At 40.5% G+C, this 15,859-nt stretch overlaps 1 protein-coding gene across 5 annotated transcripts in view; it reads left to right on the top strand.

Moving 5' to 3' along the window:
* The window catches only part of IFTAP (intraflagellar transport associated protein), an 89,412-nt gene that overhangs the window by 56,634 nt on the left and 16,919 nt on the right, over positions 1 to 15,859 (top strand). For 2 of the 5 annotated variants that reach the window (XM_079928229.1, XM_079928230.1), the window contains one exon: positions 2,494 to 5,508. The exons of 1 other annotated variant lie outside the window; for it this stretch is intronic. In XM_079928229.1, the coding sequence (XP_079784355.1) occupies positions 2,494 to 2,652 (159 nt within the window). In that variant the 3' untranslated portion in view covers positions 2,653 to 5,508. Of the gene's footprint in view, positions 1 to 2,493; positions 5,509 to 15,859 lie in introns of those variants that run through there. 2 more of the 5 variants (XM_079928228.1, XM_079928231.1) reach the window with 2 other exon arrangements.

Genomic DNA, 15,859 nt, shown 5'->3' with positions numbered 1-15,859 from the left:
GAGTGGGGTGATGAGTGGGGAGGTGAGTAGGGTTTTCTGGAGATTGGCCACACTCAGCTGAGGCTAAGTTAAGCTTCAGCACTTTACCCTCTGTGCTCCTTTAGCCCTTTTTGCATCCCTCTGTTGGGGAGCATGGAGCATGATAATGAAATCACTCATTTACTTCCGTCTTCTCCCTGAAGTTATGAAACCTCGTGGGCACAGATTTTGCTTCTTTTCATCCTTGTGTTCCCGGTGTCTAATTCACATTAAGCACTCAGTGAGTGTTTACGGAGTGAACACGTAGAGGGCAGGGAGGTCGGCATGTGAGGGTTGCTCGGGCTGGGTGAGGGAGCGGGGAGGATGGTATGATGGTCTCGCTGGGATTTTAGCTCAGCAAAGGGATTTGTCTAATTTGAACCTGCTTTCCAGCCTCAGAGGGAGCTGGGTGAAGGCAAAGTGACCGCATCTAGTGAGAGTGGCTAGTAAGGTCTAGGCAGGTTTTAGAGACCTCAGGATAGGGTTCAAAGTCCTAGTGCAATGGGCAGCCTGAAACTTGGTGGACATGTGGATGGCAGGTCTTCAACCAGGTGTCCACGGGCAGTAAGAATCCCTTCAGACCGAAGCACTGGCAGAGAGGGGGCTCTTTCTCGTCTTCTGCCAGGACCAGGCCTGCAAACCTCAGCGCTTACTGCTGGATAGAGTTAGAGACGGCGAGGATGCTTCTGTTCAGGAAATGAGCATACTGTGTCCTTGTGTCTGTGTTTCTTCATTTGAGCTGGTCTTAGCCATATTACCCCCACTGTCACTTTGTGGTGACAATAAATTTAATCTTCAGAAAGTGACCTAAATGGACAGATTAGCCACTCGGCAGACTGAGTCGCTTCCAGGGTACAGCTGCTCTTTTAAAGATAGTCATGGTATTATGTGGATCCTCGAGTGCATTTTTTTTTCTCTTTTTTTTTTTGAGTGCATTTTTTTATGATAGGCTGTGAGAATTTTTTAGCTTATTTAGAAAATATCTTTTCTCCCAAAGAGCTATGACTCGGCTTAGTGAAAACTTCAAGGTCGATCTTTACTGGTGTTTTTGTTGCGAAGGTGAAGCTTTATCTACAGGTCGCCCGGGATTCAAATCTTGCTTCTCTTCCTTACTAACTGTGTAGCCTTGGCAAGTTACTTAACCTTTCAGAGCTTTGTAAGATGGGTTGTTTGAAGATTACTGCTAATGCCTGCACGGTTCCTAGTCCTGGGGCTGGCGCGTGGTGGGGACTCACTCAGTGGCAGCTCCCATCATTACCTTTGTCAGGAAAGCACACAGACACTTTCTAACAAAGAGGAAGTGAGCAAGTCTCTGAAATTTGTTCTCGTGCTGGTTTTACCGAGAAAGGATGATAGATGGCTGGGTGTTTGCTATTAGCACTGCACACCCAACTACAAGATGCAGCTTGCTAAACAGATAGGAGATATCTACTTTTCATGTTTTGGGGTGTTTTGTTTTGTTTTTTTGCACCTTTGGTAACAGTACACAGTTGCTGAGCTAGATGCTCCATTTTCAAGAACATTGCAAAAGCCACTAAATGAGATCATTTTCCATGCAAGAATATTGAAAGCTGATTATAGCGTCAGGGCATTTTTTTCATTCTTGCATAAGCCATCCTTTTCAATTATTTCAGCATCACCATACATAATAGAGAGCGACACAGAGGTGCTGGGTGATTTCACTGTATCACACACCATTTGCTTTTGGAGAGGCCTTTTAAGAGGTGATACAGTGAGATTTAAGGCATTAAATCTCTTTTGTTTATTGGAAAATATGCTTTTTTTAATCTACCTTCCTTTAGGAAGTCTTTAAAATTGACAGATTATGAATAAGTAGATACAAAATTATTACATCTCTTTGCAGCTACTCTGAGTTGCAGATAAATTCTGTAATATTTAAAAAATTCTTGGTAGGAAGAAAGGATCCTGGACTTTTTAATTTAGGGTGCTACTATGTGTTTTAATTCCTGCTGCTATTGGCCCAAGTATTATCTGAAGAAGTAAGTATATTAAGCAGAGAGTATTTTTATCTTTGAAAATGATGTTTTATTGCTACAGGTCTTTTTTAGTAAATGGTAAAAGTGTCCTTAAGGTTGACCAAAATCTTAAGGTATATTTTCTCACATTTGAATATAACTCTTTGTTTTTCCATATGCCTGTAGCCCTAACACTACAAATGGTAAAAATGTAATGAATGTGTGCAAGAGAGACTTTCTGATTCCTCTTGCCGTGGGCAGAATTAGTTAATGATATTAATTCAGATGCAGGATGGTACAAATGGGGCATATTAAGAGGCTTAAATTAGGTCAAATTGAATAATTGAATTTATTCCTTTACTTAAAAACAGCTTAATCAGCTCAGAGTGCTGAACTCTAAAAAAAGTTTAATTAAATATTAATAGAGAGTTTATGTTTTCAACTTTATCTTCATTTACAATGATTATATGTTATTTTCCTCCTTTGTTACCTTTTATAGATAGTCGGAGGTGAAGTTCGGCCCTTCTCACTTGATGAAGAATTTGATTATGACGCTGTGATGCTAACCCCCAAGTTCACTCCTGCAGAGGTAGATACCATCAAAGAGCTATGCAAGCAAAAGAGAAAGAGCACAGACTTAGAGAAACCCCGGGACTGATCCACCAAGACATCTTCGTGTTTATTTTTATTTTGTTCTTATTCGAGCGACATTAGAATAAAATATATACCTACTATAATCCCTTTTGTGGAAATTTGTGTGTGCGTTGATTTATCAGAGTTATTTGTCAGTAGGGAGATGAAACTTTACAGGGTTTTATGAGACTCTACCCTTACAGAGTTCTCTTCTGTCACATGGCTGCATCCATGGCTGGTCGGGGGAGATGGAGGTGGCAAATGGGGACAGGAAGCAGTGCCTAACGAAGGGTCCATCTGATGAGAGTGCGGAAACTAGGTAGTGTGGGGTATTGTAACAAAGACTGGAAATTTCATCCCGCCTCCTTGGGGAGGAAGGGCAATTGAACATGCAAAACACAAAGAACTGACTATGTGATAGGTCATGGTCTCAGGTGTCCAGAGATAGTGGTATGAATGTGAGTGCTGAGAGGTTGGGCGTCTAGGATTGATTGGGAAAAGACTTTACTGAAAAAGAAAGCATCTGAGAATTGATTATATGTCATATATTAAATTCTTGCACTTTGTTATTGCTGTTCAGCCATGTGTGAGGAAAGTTACAAAGTACAAGGAATGATCTCTATTTCCAGAAGTTTACAGTATCATTTGAGAAGGCAAGGCACGGATAGAGAAGACAACTAGAGAATGTAGAAACTATTAGGAAGTGCTAATTGTGTAAAATACCCACGAGTGCTTTAAAGGGAGGAGAAAAAGTGGTGAAGGCACAGACGAAGGGGGAATAGTGTGTACGAAGTAACTTTTATCATTGAAGGAATCAGTAACATCAAATGTACTTAGTCTTTTTTTTCTTTGACTGTATATATTTTATTTCTATTTTTTCTTTTCCATTATGGTTTATTATAGGATACTGAATATCGTTCCCTGTGCTATATAGTAGGACCTTGCTTATCCATTCTGTATATCAGGGGTCCCCAACCCCCGGGCCATGGACCAGTATCCATCTGTGGCCTGTTAGGATCCGGGCCGCACAGCAGGAAGTGAACAGTGGGCAGGTGAGCAAACAAAGCTTCATCTGTATTTACAGCCGCTCCCCATCGCTCGCATTATCGCCTGAGCTCTGCCTCCTGTTAGATCAGCGGCGGCATTAGATTCTCATAGGAGCGCGAACCCTACTGTGAACTGCACACACGAGGGGTCTAGGTTGTGAGCTCCTTATGAGAATCTAATGCCTGATGATCTGGGGTGGAGCTGAGGCGGTGATGCCAGCACTGGGGAGCGGCTGCAAATACAGATTATCATTAGCGGAGAGGTTTGACTGCACAGAGACCATAATAAATCAATTGCTTGCAGACTCATATCAAAACCCTATCAGTGAGTGGCAAGTGAAAACAAGCTCAGGGCTCCCACTGGTTCTGCATTATGGTGAATTGTATAATTATTTCATTATATATTACAATGTAATAATAGCAGAAATAAAGTGCACAATAAATGTAATGTGCTTGAATCATCCCCAAACCATCCCCTCCCATCCTAGTCTGTGGAAAAATTGTCTTCCACGAAACTGGTCCCTGGTGCCAAAAATGTTGGGGACTGCTGCTGTATATAATAGTTTGCATCTGCTAATCCCAAACTCCCCATCCATTCCTCCCCTGCCCCCCCCCAACACCCTGGCAACCACAAGTCTGTTGTCTATGTCTGTGAGTCTGTTTCTGTTTCCTAGATAAGTTCATTTGTGTCATATATTAGATTCCACATATAAGTGATATCATATGGTTATTTGTCTTTCTCTTTCTGACTTGGTTCACTTAGTATGATAATCTCTAGGTCCATCCATTGTTGCTGCAGATGACATTACTTCATTCTTTTTTATGGCTGAGTAGTATTCCATTATATATATATATATATACCATATCTTCTTTATCTATTCATCTGTTGATAGACATTTAGGCTGTTTCCATATCTTGGCTATTGTCAATGGTACTGCTGTGAACGTTGCGATGCGTGTATCCTTTTGAATTATAATTTTGTCTAGATATATGCCCAGGAGTGGGATTTCAGGATCATGTGGCAACTCTATTTTTCGTTTTTTGAGGAACCACCATACTGTTTTCCATACCAGCTGCACCAATTTCAAATGTACTTAGTCTTAATTAGTTTTCATACAGGCCTGTGCTTGTGTGTGTGTATATATTCATAAAAAGTGCCATTTATATTCCTTACAAAAAACGCTCTTGATTTAATATTGCTGTAGTCAGGTGGTTTCCACATCTATTTTTCTTTGTCTAGTCAAAAGACTTTCACAAAACACCATTTATGTGCCAAGCCTATGCTAGGCAATGGGGAGGATACAAGTAAATTAGACATGGTCTGACATAGTGGGGAAGACAAATGTATAAACAAATAATTATGGTAGAGCTGCCTATGCTAGGCAATGGGGAGGATACAAGTAAATTAGACATGGTCTGACATAGTGGGGAAGACAAATGTATAAACAAATAATTATGGTAGAGTTGCACTGTCCAACATCATAGCCACTAGCCACTAGTGTGACTGAGGAACTGATTTTTAAATGTTAATTTTATTTTCATTTAAAATATAAAGTTGATATTTGATGCACTTATTATAAAACTCTCAAGTCCATTTGGAACAACTTGGGTATGTGAATCTGCTTTTTCAGTTGTAAATTTTATGACATCTAAATACAGATCATTTACTTTTGATGACAACTTAGTGTCTAAAATATGCTATAAATGTAAAATGCACATTGGATTTCAAAGAATTAATATGAAAAATTATAGACTGTTGTTTCTGTATTGATTACATGTTGAAATGATAATATTTTGGGTCTATCTGGTTAAATAAAATATATTATTAAAAATTACCAATTTCTTTTTACCTTTTTAATGAGGCTACTAGAACATTTAAAATTACACGTGTGGCTTGTGTATTTTTATTTGACAGCACTGCTGTAGAGTGTAATGAGTTTTGTAAGCGTAATGTGTACTAAGAGGTACTGGGCAAAGCAAGTTGGAGTTATTGAATTATGCCTTGGAGAGCTGGAGAATCTTCAAAGAGGAGGCGACATTTGAGGCTGGCCAGGAAGAATCAGTAGGACTTTTTGATTGGAGGCTATTAGAATAGTTTGTGTGGGAGATAAGAGCCAGAATTAAGGCAGTGTAAGTGGATGTGGAAGGTATGGATTTGATTAGAGATTTGGATGTAGAACTAGCAAGGATTTTTGATTGATGCAATGAGGGGACAAGGGAGCAACTGTGAGGTTAAAACAAGATTTTAGCATGCAATCTATACACACATGCTGACTTGAGGAGACAACTGCATTGTGACATAATTGTTCGTAAGACCAGAGGATCTCTTTTGACTCAATATATATACACATAGCATTTTGGTATTTTAGATGAAGAAAGACTTCACCATTTTTAAGACATCCCAATTCTATGTACTTAAATAGTTTTATAATAGAAGAAACAAAACTAAGTATTCAAAAAGAATTACACTTTGGTGGAGTATTCCATTAACTAGGCAGGGTAGATGGCAGGTGAACGTTACTGTAGAGCATTCTATCTGTAGAGTTGGTGTATTATTGGCTTCATTCCTTTTGGAAATTTTTAAAAATAAATTTAATTTATTTATTTTTGGGTGCATTGGGTCTTCGTTGCCGTGTGCAGGCTTCTCATTGCAGTGGCTTCTCTTGTGGAGCACAGACTTTAGGTGTGCGGGCTTCAGTAGTTGTGGTATGTGTGCTCAGTAGCTGTGGCTCGTGGGCTCTAGAGCGTAGGCTCTGTAGTTGTGCACAGGCTTAGTTGCTCCGTGGCATGTGGGATGTTCCCGGACCAGGGCTGGAACCCGTGTCCCCTGCATTGGCAGGCAGATTCTTCACCACTGCGCCACCAGGGAAGTCCCCCGCTTTGGAAATTTTTGATTCCTACATTATTTGGGGCAACTGTGCATTACAGCAAAAGTGACACTGGAAAATGGGTCCCTTAAGGCCTTTGGATGAAATAGTTTTGTCTCAACCATACCATTACTCTTCCCCTAACTAGCAAATACTCCTCTATGACTTTCAGCTTTATGGATCCCTTGAATCAATGTGAATGGTTTATTTTACGTTGGCTGGCAAACGCTAACCAAATGCCTTTAGAAGAAGCCTGAGCTTGTATTCATAGATAATGCTTACCCGGATTAGGTAGTGGCATTGAGGATAAGAAAGAGTAGAAGATAAGGAGAAGCTCCTGCATGTATACACCAAAATGGGAGGGAAGAAAAAAAGGGTATCTTGAAATAAGGTAGCAGTTACAACATGAACAAACTTGAGTGGAGAAAATTTCACTCCAAGCCTGCAGTACCAGCCCTAGCTTGTTCAGTGTGGTGGCACACCAAGCAATCTTATTCCTTCAGCATCCATCTTATGGGGAGTTTTGCACGAGAAGGAGAAGAAATACTTAGACCTGATATTGAACTTCCTTGATTCCTTCATCAAGAAATTTCTTTTCCCTTGAATGAGATAGAGCTGTATCCTCATTTAAAAGAATAAATTTTCCTTATGTGCTAGGTAATTGTGTGGATGAATTAAAATATGAAAAAGACACAAAAAATTTTCATTTCGTTGGCTTTTTCTTGGAGGTTGAAGGTACCTGAGTACAATAGCATGGGAAATGACATGAAAGAGACAATCTTAGAATTTCCTAGAAAAATATTTCTCCATATGTGGAAGAGAAATCGATACTTTTCACCCTGGCCTACCCAGCCCTTACACCCTATGGCCCCTACTTACCTCTCCAATCTCATCCTGTACCTTCTTCCTCATTTTTTATTATGTTCTAACAAGTTCGTATTCTTTTTTGTTTTTCAAGCACTCCACCTTATTTCCACCTTAGCTCGCACTCTTCTTTCTGATTGGCCTTCCCAAGTCTTGGTGTAGCTGGGTCCTTCTCATTATTCAGGTCTCAGGTGAAATGTGTCTCCCCAGTCTCTCTCTTGATCACCCTATCTAATCCTGTTCTTACAACCTTCACTCCTTCCCGGTTTATCCCATTATCTTACCTTGTCTGTGTCTTATCTGACTCTCCCATTAGATCATAAACTGCAAGAGGGCATGGACCTCCTCTGTCTTTTTATTGCTTTGTCCCCAACACCTGAAAAGGACCTGCAATAAAGTAGGTGTTCAATAAATATTTACTGAATGAATCACACCTAAAGTATGAGCTTATTAGTTTGAAGAACCCAGAGGTCCATTTCATTGATTCAGTTTAGTTAGACATGTACTGAGCACTTTTGGTATATATTCTTACTTCTTAGACTCATGACAATCCGGTGGCCCATGCAAATTTGGGAAGCCTCACCTGATTGGCTTGAACTGTTCCATCCAATCTGTTCCTTCTTTTCCTTGCCGTAACTCCATGGAAAATTCAGAGACTCTTGGTTCACATGGAAACTTGACCCACTTCTCAGTTGTTCTTTTGAAACCTTGTTACGACTTCTTAGCATTAAAAACCCTATTGAGGAGCCATTCCTGTGATACAATACTGATATTGCCAACATTCTACATTAAAAAGTGTGGACTGATGACTAAAGGAAAACTGGAAAGGGAAAAAGAAAACCGAACTTCAAGAGTGAGGTAGGAAGGAGAAAAATTCCATTTTGGTAGCTGCCTGTAAAGCAGAAGCCTTTACCATTCATTCAAAAATGTTAATGTTCATAAGAGTCATCACATTTTAGAGGTGGTCTTAAAGCCTAATTCCCTCATTTTCATTACACTTTTATTTATTTTGAGTGTCATGTAAGCCACAAGAGGTTTTTCAACAGAGGAGAGACATAATCTGACTTACATTCGGGGGGAGATGGTGGAAAGGGGGTAGGGCTGTATTGTATTGGGGGAAGACTCCACTGGAGGGACGTGTGTGCCAGGTTATATTGTTCTCTCTCTGGACGTTTCTATGATTTGGTTATCCCCAGTATTCTGAAAATTTACGATGATCTGTGTTGACACAGGTCTATTTTCATTTTTTGTCCTGGGCACTCAGTAGCCTTTTAGTCGGGAAAGCTACATCCTTAGTTCTGGGAAATTGTCTTGAATTATTTTTTGATGACTTGCTTCCTTCCATTTCCTCTTTTCTTTCTTTCTAGAATGTTCGCTGTTTGGATATTGAACTTCTTAGATGCTACTACAATGTTTTCGTACTCTCTTCTGTTTTCTTTCCTTTGCTCTGTTTTCTGAGGTTTTCCTCAACTTTATCTTCCACATTTTTATTGCAAGGTGTGTATTATTTTCTTTTTTGAATTTTGTATTATTTTTAAATCTGCTAAATAGTAAAGCCAATTCCATGAAAAGCAAACACACACCAAGAAACCACATCCAGAGTGATCAGGACAGCATGCCGGAGCTGCATCAGGGCTAGACGATTAGAACCGAGAGAGTGAAGGTAGCAGCTCATCCTTGATAAGGATGAGCATGGTGCCCCTTGATGGGAAGCACTTGTGTTCATGAGGCTGAATGAATGAGCCGTAAGAGATGGAGATTCCAAGAGGGACTTGGGTATTCCCAGCGTGTTGTAGAAAGCGTCGGGTGTGAACAAGTGGAGGCTAGGTAAGCTCTAGGATCCCTAACACTGAGAGAGGGAAGTGATGCATTAGGTGCTGGGTCTTTGGCTGGGTTGCCTTTGGAATGTACGGGGCATTCATGTATTAGGCACTCCATCCTCTAAAGCAGCTCCTTTTTCTCTTCCTGATGTTCCTGTTTTTGGCACCACATTGGTTGCCAGAGGCTATTATTTTGGCCTCTGCGCTACCTTTTCGTTCCAATCTCTCCTCTGTACCCCCCTGGCCATTATTCAAGACTTCATTTTTGCTTATCTCCTCTAGGAAGCCTTCCTACTTCCCAATTAGTCTCTAAATGCCTCTATTCTTTCCATCCTGGCTTGTTTTACGCATTGTTTTCATATTCATCTTAATGTTACTATCTTATTTCAAAACTACTACTAGCTGCTCATTGCCTACTGATTATTAAAAACTCAATTTAGCATCCAAGGCTCTATTCCCTTGTACCCCCACGATACAGACAAAACTGACTACACGTGGTTCCCAAATTTGCCTCCCACCTTCACGCTTTTCTTCTTACTGTTCTTTCTTTCTGGATGGTCACCCTTCATTTCTGCCCAGTGAATTTCTCCTCATCCTTTAAGATGCACCAGGTATAATTTCATCTTCCCCAGAACCTGGATATCACTTTGTAACACTGTTGCTACTTGTCACATTCTGCCTTGTGTACATGTTCCCCCCTCACTGGAACCCACCCCCCTCACCGACTCCAAAGACAAACACCAAATCTCATTCATTCTTGCATCTTTAGGAAGCACTGTCTCTTATGTATTATGGTTCTTATCTGGCTTCATTTACTTACAAAATCCAGGAAGAGTGCCACAAAAATGGATCCCATTAAGATTTATTCATTCAACTAATGTTTATCTACTGTCTGGTTCTTTTGTTACGTTTTGTTTTTAGAAACAAATAGTTAATGTCATGATTTGTTAATCCATTGAATTTATGATAAAGAAAAGAAATGCAAAATGTCTGCACAAGCTGCACCAGAATGTTGATTTATTGAGAGAACAATCAGAAAAAGTAATTCCATCCAGTACAAAAATGAGAGGGAAAAAAAGACCCAACAATATGATTCTAATGTAAGTGAATTTTGCATGAGGGAATGTATGAAGACATTTTAGTATCAAAATAATGGCAAGTCAGTAATAAAGGTTATGGTACATGATAAATAATTATAATACTTTGCATCACTATAAAAATGTGCAGTCTTTCTAAAGAGATTTTTGTTGTTGGTTCCACTTCAGATGGTAGTAGATTATCTCCATTGTGTGCATTTAGAATATTGACATCCCTGTTAAGATTAAAAAAGTAAATCCAATAACTCTCCAAATTGTGTTAATATTGGCTATATTCTCAGAAGAAATTAGCATGAATTTTAGTTTAGGTTAAAAAGTATTTTCAAGGGATGGCTTATGTGCAAGTGGTGGTAATGGTGCATGAAGTAATTAGGGTGTTTAACAACCATGCAGAAAAAACTGCTAATTCTTTTTATTTTTACCCACAAAGATGGGAAAACCTGGAAAGTATCTGAATCACAGACATATTGGGGCATTTTGGGGGGAAAAAAACCATGATATCAGATATCTTTGCAAAAATGATTTCCTAAGTCCTTTGGGTTTAAGAAGGTCATTGTCTTGAACTTATAGAGGACTTAGCTTGAAAAATAAAGGTCAACTGATTCCTGAGGAGACTTTAGTTTCCAGAGAGCAGTTTATGCTTTTCTTTAAATGCTTTGGTTATAGTATTATCCTGTTATTGATGTATTGACTCTAATGACTTCTGATGACTTGATGTTTTTATATCTATCTATATATATATGATATATATTTCATGTGTATATATATTTATATTATTTTGCAGTGAATCCAACTTATTTTCAAATGTGAATGAAATCCACAGTTTGGTTAGTCTGTGTTACCTTTTTGTTTTGCTAAAATTGAGTTTGCTAACTTTTCTCTGGGGGAAAAAACCTGCAGCATTTGTTTCTTCAGCTCTATTCCTGTTATTGTTCTGCCCTGTGAGCTTTGCTTATAGCATCGGTTTCTGCTTCCCCCGATCCCACCGAGCATAAGTGTAACAGAGAGAGGTACATGTTGGTGGATGTTTCGTGTTTGAACAGCTGAACACCTGGCTACTGCTATGCAGGTGCCCAGAACTCTGGAGGAGGGGCTGTCAGTTAAGACAAACAAGAAGAATATGTGCAAGTTGCAGATGAGGGCTTGGGTATTGGACTTGAGATGTTTCTGTGTTCAAAACAATAAGGAAATGTGAGTCCCTTACAAGTCAGGGACTGAGTAAAGTGCTGGTCAGAGTATTTCTGGAAAATTTCTTCACTTACATAATGACTTCTGTATTTGTTGGCCTAAATGAGTCTACCATGTCCTGTTTAGTTATGGTACTCAATTTTCAAGGATCACAAAGGGTTTCATACAGATGGTACCCAAAGTGATCACTTCTCATTATGGTGAAATTAAGCTCTAATATGCTATATATCAAACAAATAACCTGTCCAATGCCATCACCATAGTTTAGAATGAGAAATGAATTACATTTTGCTAAAAGTGTGCTCCCATATTCATTTCCCCCAAATTTGACAGCCATTACATTTTAAGTAATAATTAATCAAAATAGAAAGTATTAAGAAAACACTAAGCGTCAACTGAGTGTTTACCGCATGTTCACCATCATATTAGATGAGATGTGGGAGAAGAAAAATGAATGGCTAAATACTTAGTAACATCACAGAGAGGCCAGTTTTGACACAGGAAAGAGAAGTCAGTGCAGTATCCTGGGGAGCCCAGTGGTGACCTAGTACTACCCTAGCTAGACTCATTGCTTCAAATAAGTTATTGACATTCCATAGCTAAGGGGAGAAGTAAATAGACCTTACTTTCTAGAAGTTGAGCCCCGTGTTCTTTTGGGGAGAGATGGCTCATCCGGATGATGTGGCATCAGTGGCACATGCCAGTATCTGTATGTATTTCCCTGCCCATCCCCCTCCCCCGTCAGACACTACACCACAGATGGCACGTGTTCATCTTGCAGTGGTGAAGGGTTGACATCAAAAGCAAAGAAACCCTTGAAACCCATCCCTCTGGGCCCCCAAGAGCAGCTTCCCCCCACCACAGCGATGAAAGCCGGAGATAAGAGGGGCATTCCCACCACTGTGCTCTCGTGGGCCGCTGACAGTTAACGCAGGTGGGCGTAAGGGGCTGCCTGTCTTTTGAAGGTCGTCTGTTGAACTAGAAGGCCACCTCCCTGGGGTCAGTGGCCTGCTTTGGCCCAGGAGCTGCTCTGAGAGTAGCCAGGTGGTGAATACCTGCCCGTATTTTCAGAAGACCAGAGGTGGCTGTCAAGAACTCCTCTGTCATTCGAATGCAAGGCGGTGAGCCTTTGCGATGAGTGGCCGTTGCAGGGGCCACCTTGATTCTTGTTTTTTCAGAAGTCCAATTCGATTGCTGAGCAGCTGGCTCATCTACCTCCTCCCATCAGCTAGACGGGAGGGAGGCTGGCTCTGTTCAACACAGGGTGAGCACAGCTAAAGTGCAGAAGAAGAGGAGCAAGCGTGAAATGAGTCTGCCATTCACCAAGCAAATGTCATTTGGCTTAAACTGGACTCTGCCATTTTATCTTGACCCACAACCCAGCACAACTCATCGTAATACATTATCACATACAAGATAGTTGGCTCATTAATAATACCCCAGGAAGGAGACAGGAGTAAACAATGAAAACTCCCACACATTAGCACCATAATGTACTACAATATTTTTCCTTCTTTTCCTCAAAATCCTCCATGTAATTAAATCCCAAGTAAGTCAGCAAACAAATCCCTCAGCTTCTTTTATTGCACTTTTGTTTTTTGGAGTGAATTTGTGATTTTTCATACTAGGGAGCAACTAAGCACAAGCTCCTGGATGGCTCTGAAAGTTTTCCTACAGACAATAAATATTTATTGAGTGCTTCTGATAAGCAAGGGCACTGGCTCTCTGGAGTTGCAGCAGCAAAGACAGAATGCGTATTGCTGATAACTGCTGTGATGAATGCCAACCTGGATGAAGTGAAAGAGAGCATTTGGGTGAAAAGGGAAAACCTCGTTAAGGAGGTTACAGGTAAGCTGAGACCATAGTGGCAAGATGGGGCCAGGCTTGCAATGACCAGGACAAAGTGTGTTCCTTTTTGAGCCAATAGCTAGGACAAGACCCTAAAGTGGGAAAAGCTTGATGACCAGAGAAACGTAAGGAAAGCCTGCGTGGCTGGACTGTAATGAGAGAAAGCAAGGGTTGGTGGAGATGACTGAGGCAGGTAGGGTGGTCCTGAGATTGTATGATACTGGAGGTTATGGTAGGGAGTTGGATTTTAATCTCTGTGCTGCAGGAAGCCATGGAGGTTTTATTTGAAGTCTTTGATGTGCTTTATATTTTAAGAGATCAACTCTGCTTGCTGGTGTTGAGATGGGGTCAGGAGAAGAAGCAAGATGACCCGCTATGTGGCTGGTTTTGCAGTCATTCAAGTGGGGGGCGATGGTGGCTTGGGTGTTAATAGCAAAGGTGGAGAGAATGGGTGGATTCAGGACCTATAGTGGAGATGGGGTTGATGGGACTAAGTGAGGGATTACATACGGGGAGGCTGAGTGGATGAGAAGACTTGAGGCTGAATACTAAATTTATGCTTCACAGTTTTCTCTTCCAACCTCTGAGGGTTAAAGCTAGGGTAAAGAAAAACATGTTGATGGGGGCTTGAGATGTGTCTGGAACTTCCAAACATAACACTATGATATAGTAGGAGGTTTCATTCTTTATGAAACATCATCTTTCTGACTTGTGATACTTCTCAAGCCAAGTGCTATTTTCCCTCTTTTCCAGTTGAAACCTGTGGATTATTTAATTACACTCTCACTTTGCAATAGCCCAGCCTCATTCTCATTCATCTCAGCATCTGAAAGAGGTTTTAAGCCCGTCATCTAAATATCAGTGGTGGCCACAGCACCTAGCATAGACCTGGAAATTGCCTAATAAATGTCTGGAATTGAATTGAAAAGGGATTTAGGGCGATGCCTCTCTGTGTGGTCTGTAGTCCCACGTGGTTCTGTGAACTGTTTGTTACAAGTCCCTGGCAAGAAAAGTCTGGAAATAAGAGCAAACATTTAGAAGCTTTTATAGCAAATTGAAATTGCTGTGACATCCAAGCCGCATTTCATTTTTCCAGTAATTTACTTTTATTCTGTTTTATAAAATAGCCATCTAAGATGTACTGGAAATTATCAGACAAAAAGACGAAACTGGGTTTTCACACCCAAACAGTTTTTTTTTTTTTTTGCGGTACGCGGGCCTCTCAATGTTGTGGCCTCTCCCGTTGCGGGGCACAGACTCCGGACGCGCAGGCTCAGCGGCCATGGCTCACGGGCCCAGCCGCTCCGCGGCATGTGGGATCTTCCCGGACCAGGGCACGAACCCGTGTCCCTTGCATCGGCAGGCGGACTCTCAACCACTGCGCCACCAGGGAAGCCCCATTTGGAGATATTTTAAATGAGATAACTAAGTGATAATCTCACTTAAAATAATAAAGTTGCCCATCCATAGTTCTCGAAGCTGATCCACATCAGAATCGCCTGAGGGCAGATTTGCAGATTCTGACTCATTAGGACTGGGGAGAAGTTTAGGAACCTGTATTTTTAAAAAAATAAAGATAATATTTTAGACTTAGGTAACAATTTGTGCCAGACACTGTTCTAGGAGCTTTCCCCACATTAACTCATTTAATCCTTATAAAACCCTATAAGGTGGATACAGATATTATCTCTATTTTACAAATGAGGAAATCAAGCCATGGAGTAACTTCTTAAGGTCACAGAGCCAGTATTAGAAACTGATTGGGGTGTGAGGGTGGTGTCTGTCTAGAGGGTAGCACTTGGGAAAAGTGTTGCAGGTGCTGGTGGCCTTGGGGATGGCAGGTATGGGGACTGTATAGCCCAACTCTCTCACCCTCTGGGTGGTTATCCATTTCACTTGGAAAGATTGGGCCACTGACATTTTCAGAGTTATTTCCTTATGCTAAGATGATTGCGTTCTTCATTTTTTCTGGGCATAGTAATATAGTTGTCCATTTAGGGCATTTTGACTTATTTCCCCCAGTAGGCTCTTCTTGCCCTTCTATTTCCTATTAGCTCTCCTCTGCCCCCCGTGAAGTGCTTGTCTTTATCAGACAAATGCTTCTATCTTGAGTCTCCAAATAAAGTGAAGGAAATGGAAATAATATGTATGTCCTAGTGACACTTTATGAATGAAGAAATAGTGATTTTTAAAGATCTAGAGTTTAAATGATTAACATTAGTGTAACTAACACAGTATATTACAGATAATTTTATTTATTTTCACCTCAACTGAAGAAGAATGATGGTATTAAAGCTATGATTAATTCTATGGTGATGGCTGAATTGTGGGCCACCTGAAAACAAGATGAAATTTTAAAAGGCCTTAATGTAAAGTCCTTCACTTAGATCCAGACATCCAGGGACACAAGTTTCTAGAAGTATTTCCTGGAGTCATTTCTAGAAATAAAGCTGTTTAAAAAATTAGAGCTAGCATAAATTAGCATTTACTATTTTTCGGGCA

The sequence above is a fragment of the Stenella coeruleoalba genome (genome assembly GCF_951394435.1).
Source record: "Stenella coeruleoalba genome assembly, chromosome: 8".
Lineage (NCBI taxonomy): Eukaryota > Metazoa > Chordata > Mammalia > Artiodactyla > Delphinidae > Stenella > Stenella coeruleoalba.
Note: the sequence above shows the minus strand (reverse complement) of the source record. Positions and strands in the feature narration are given on the sequence as shown.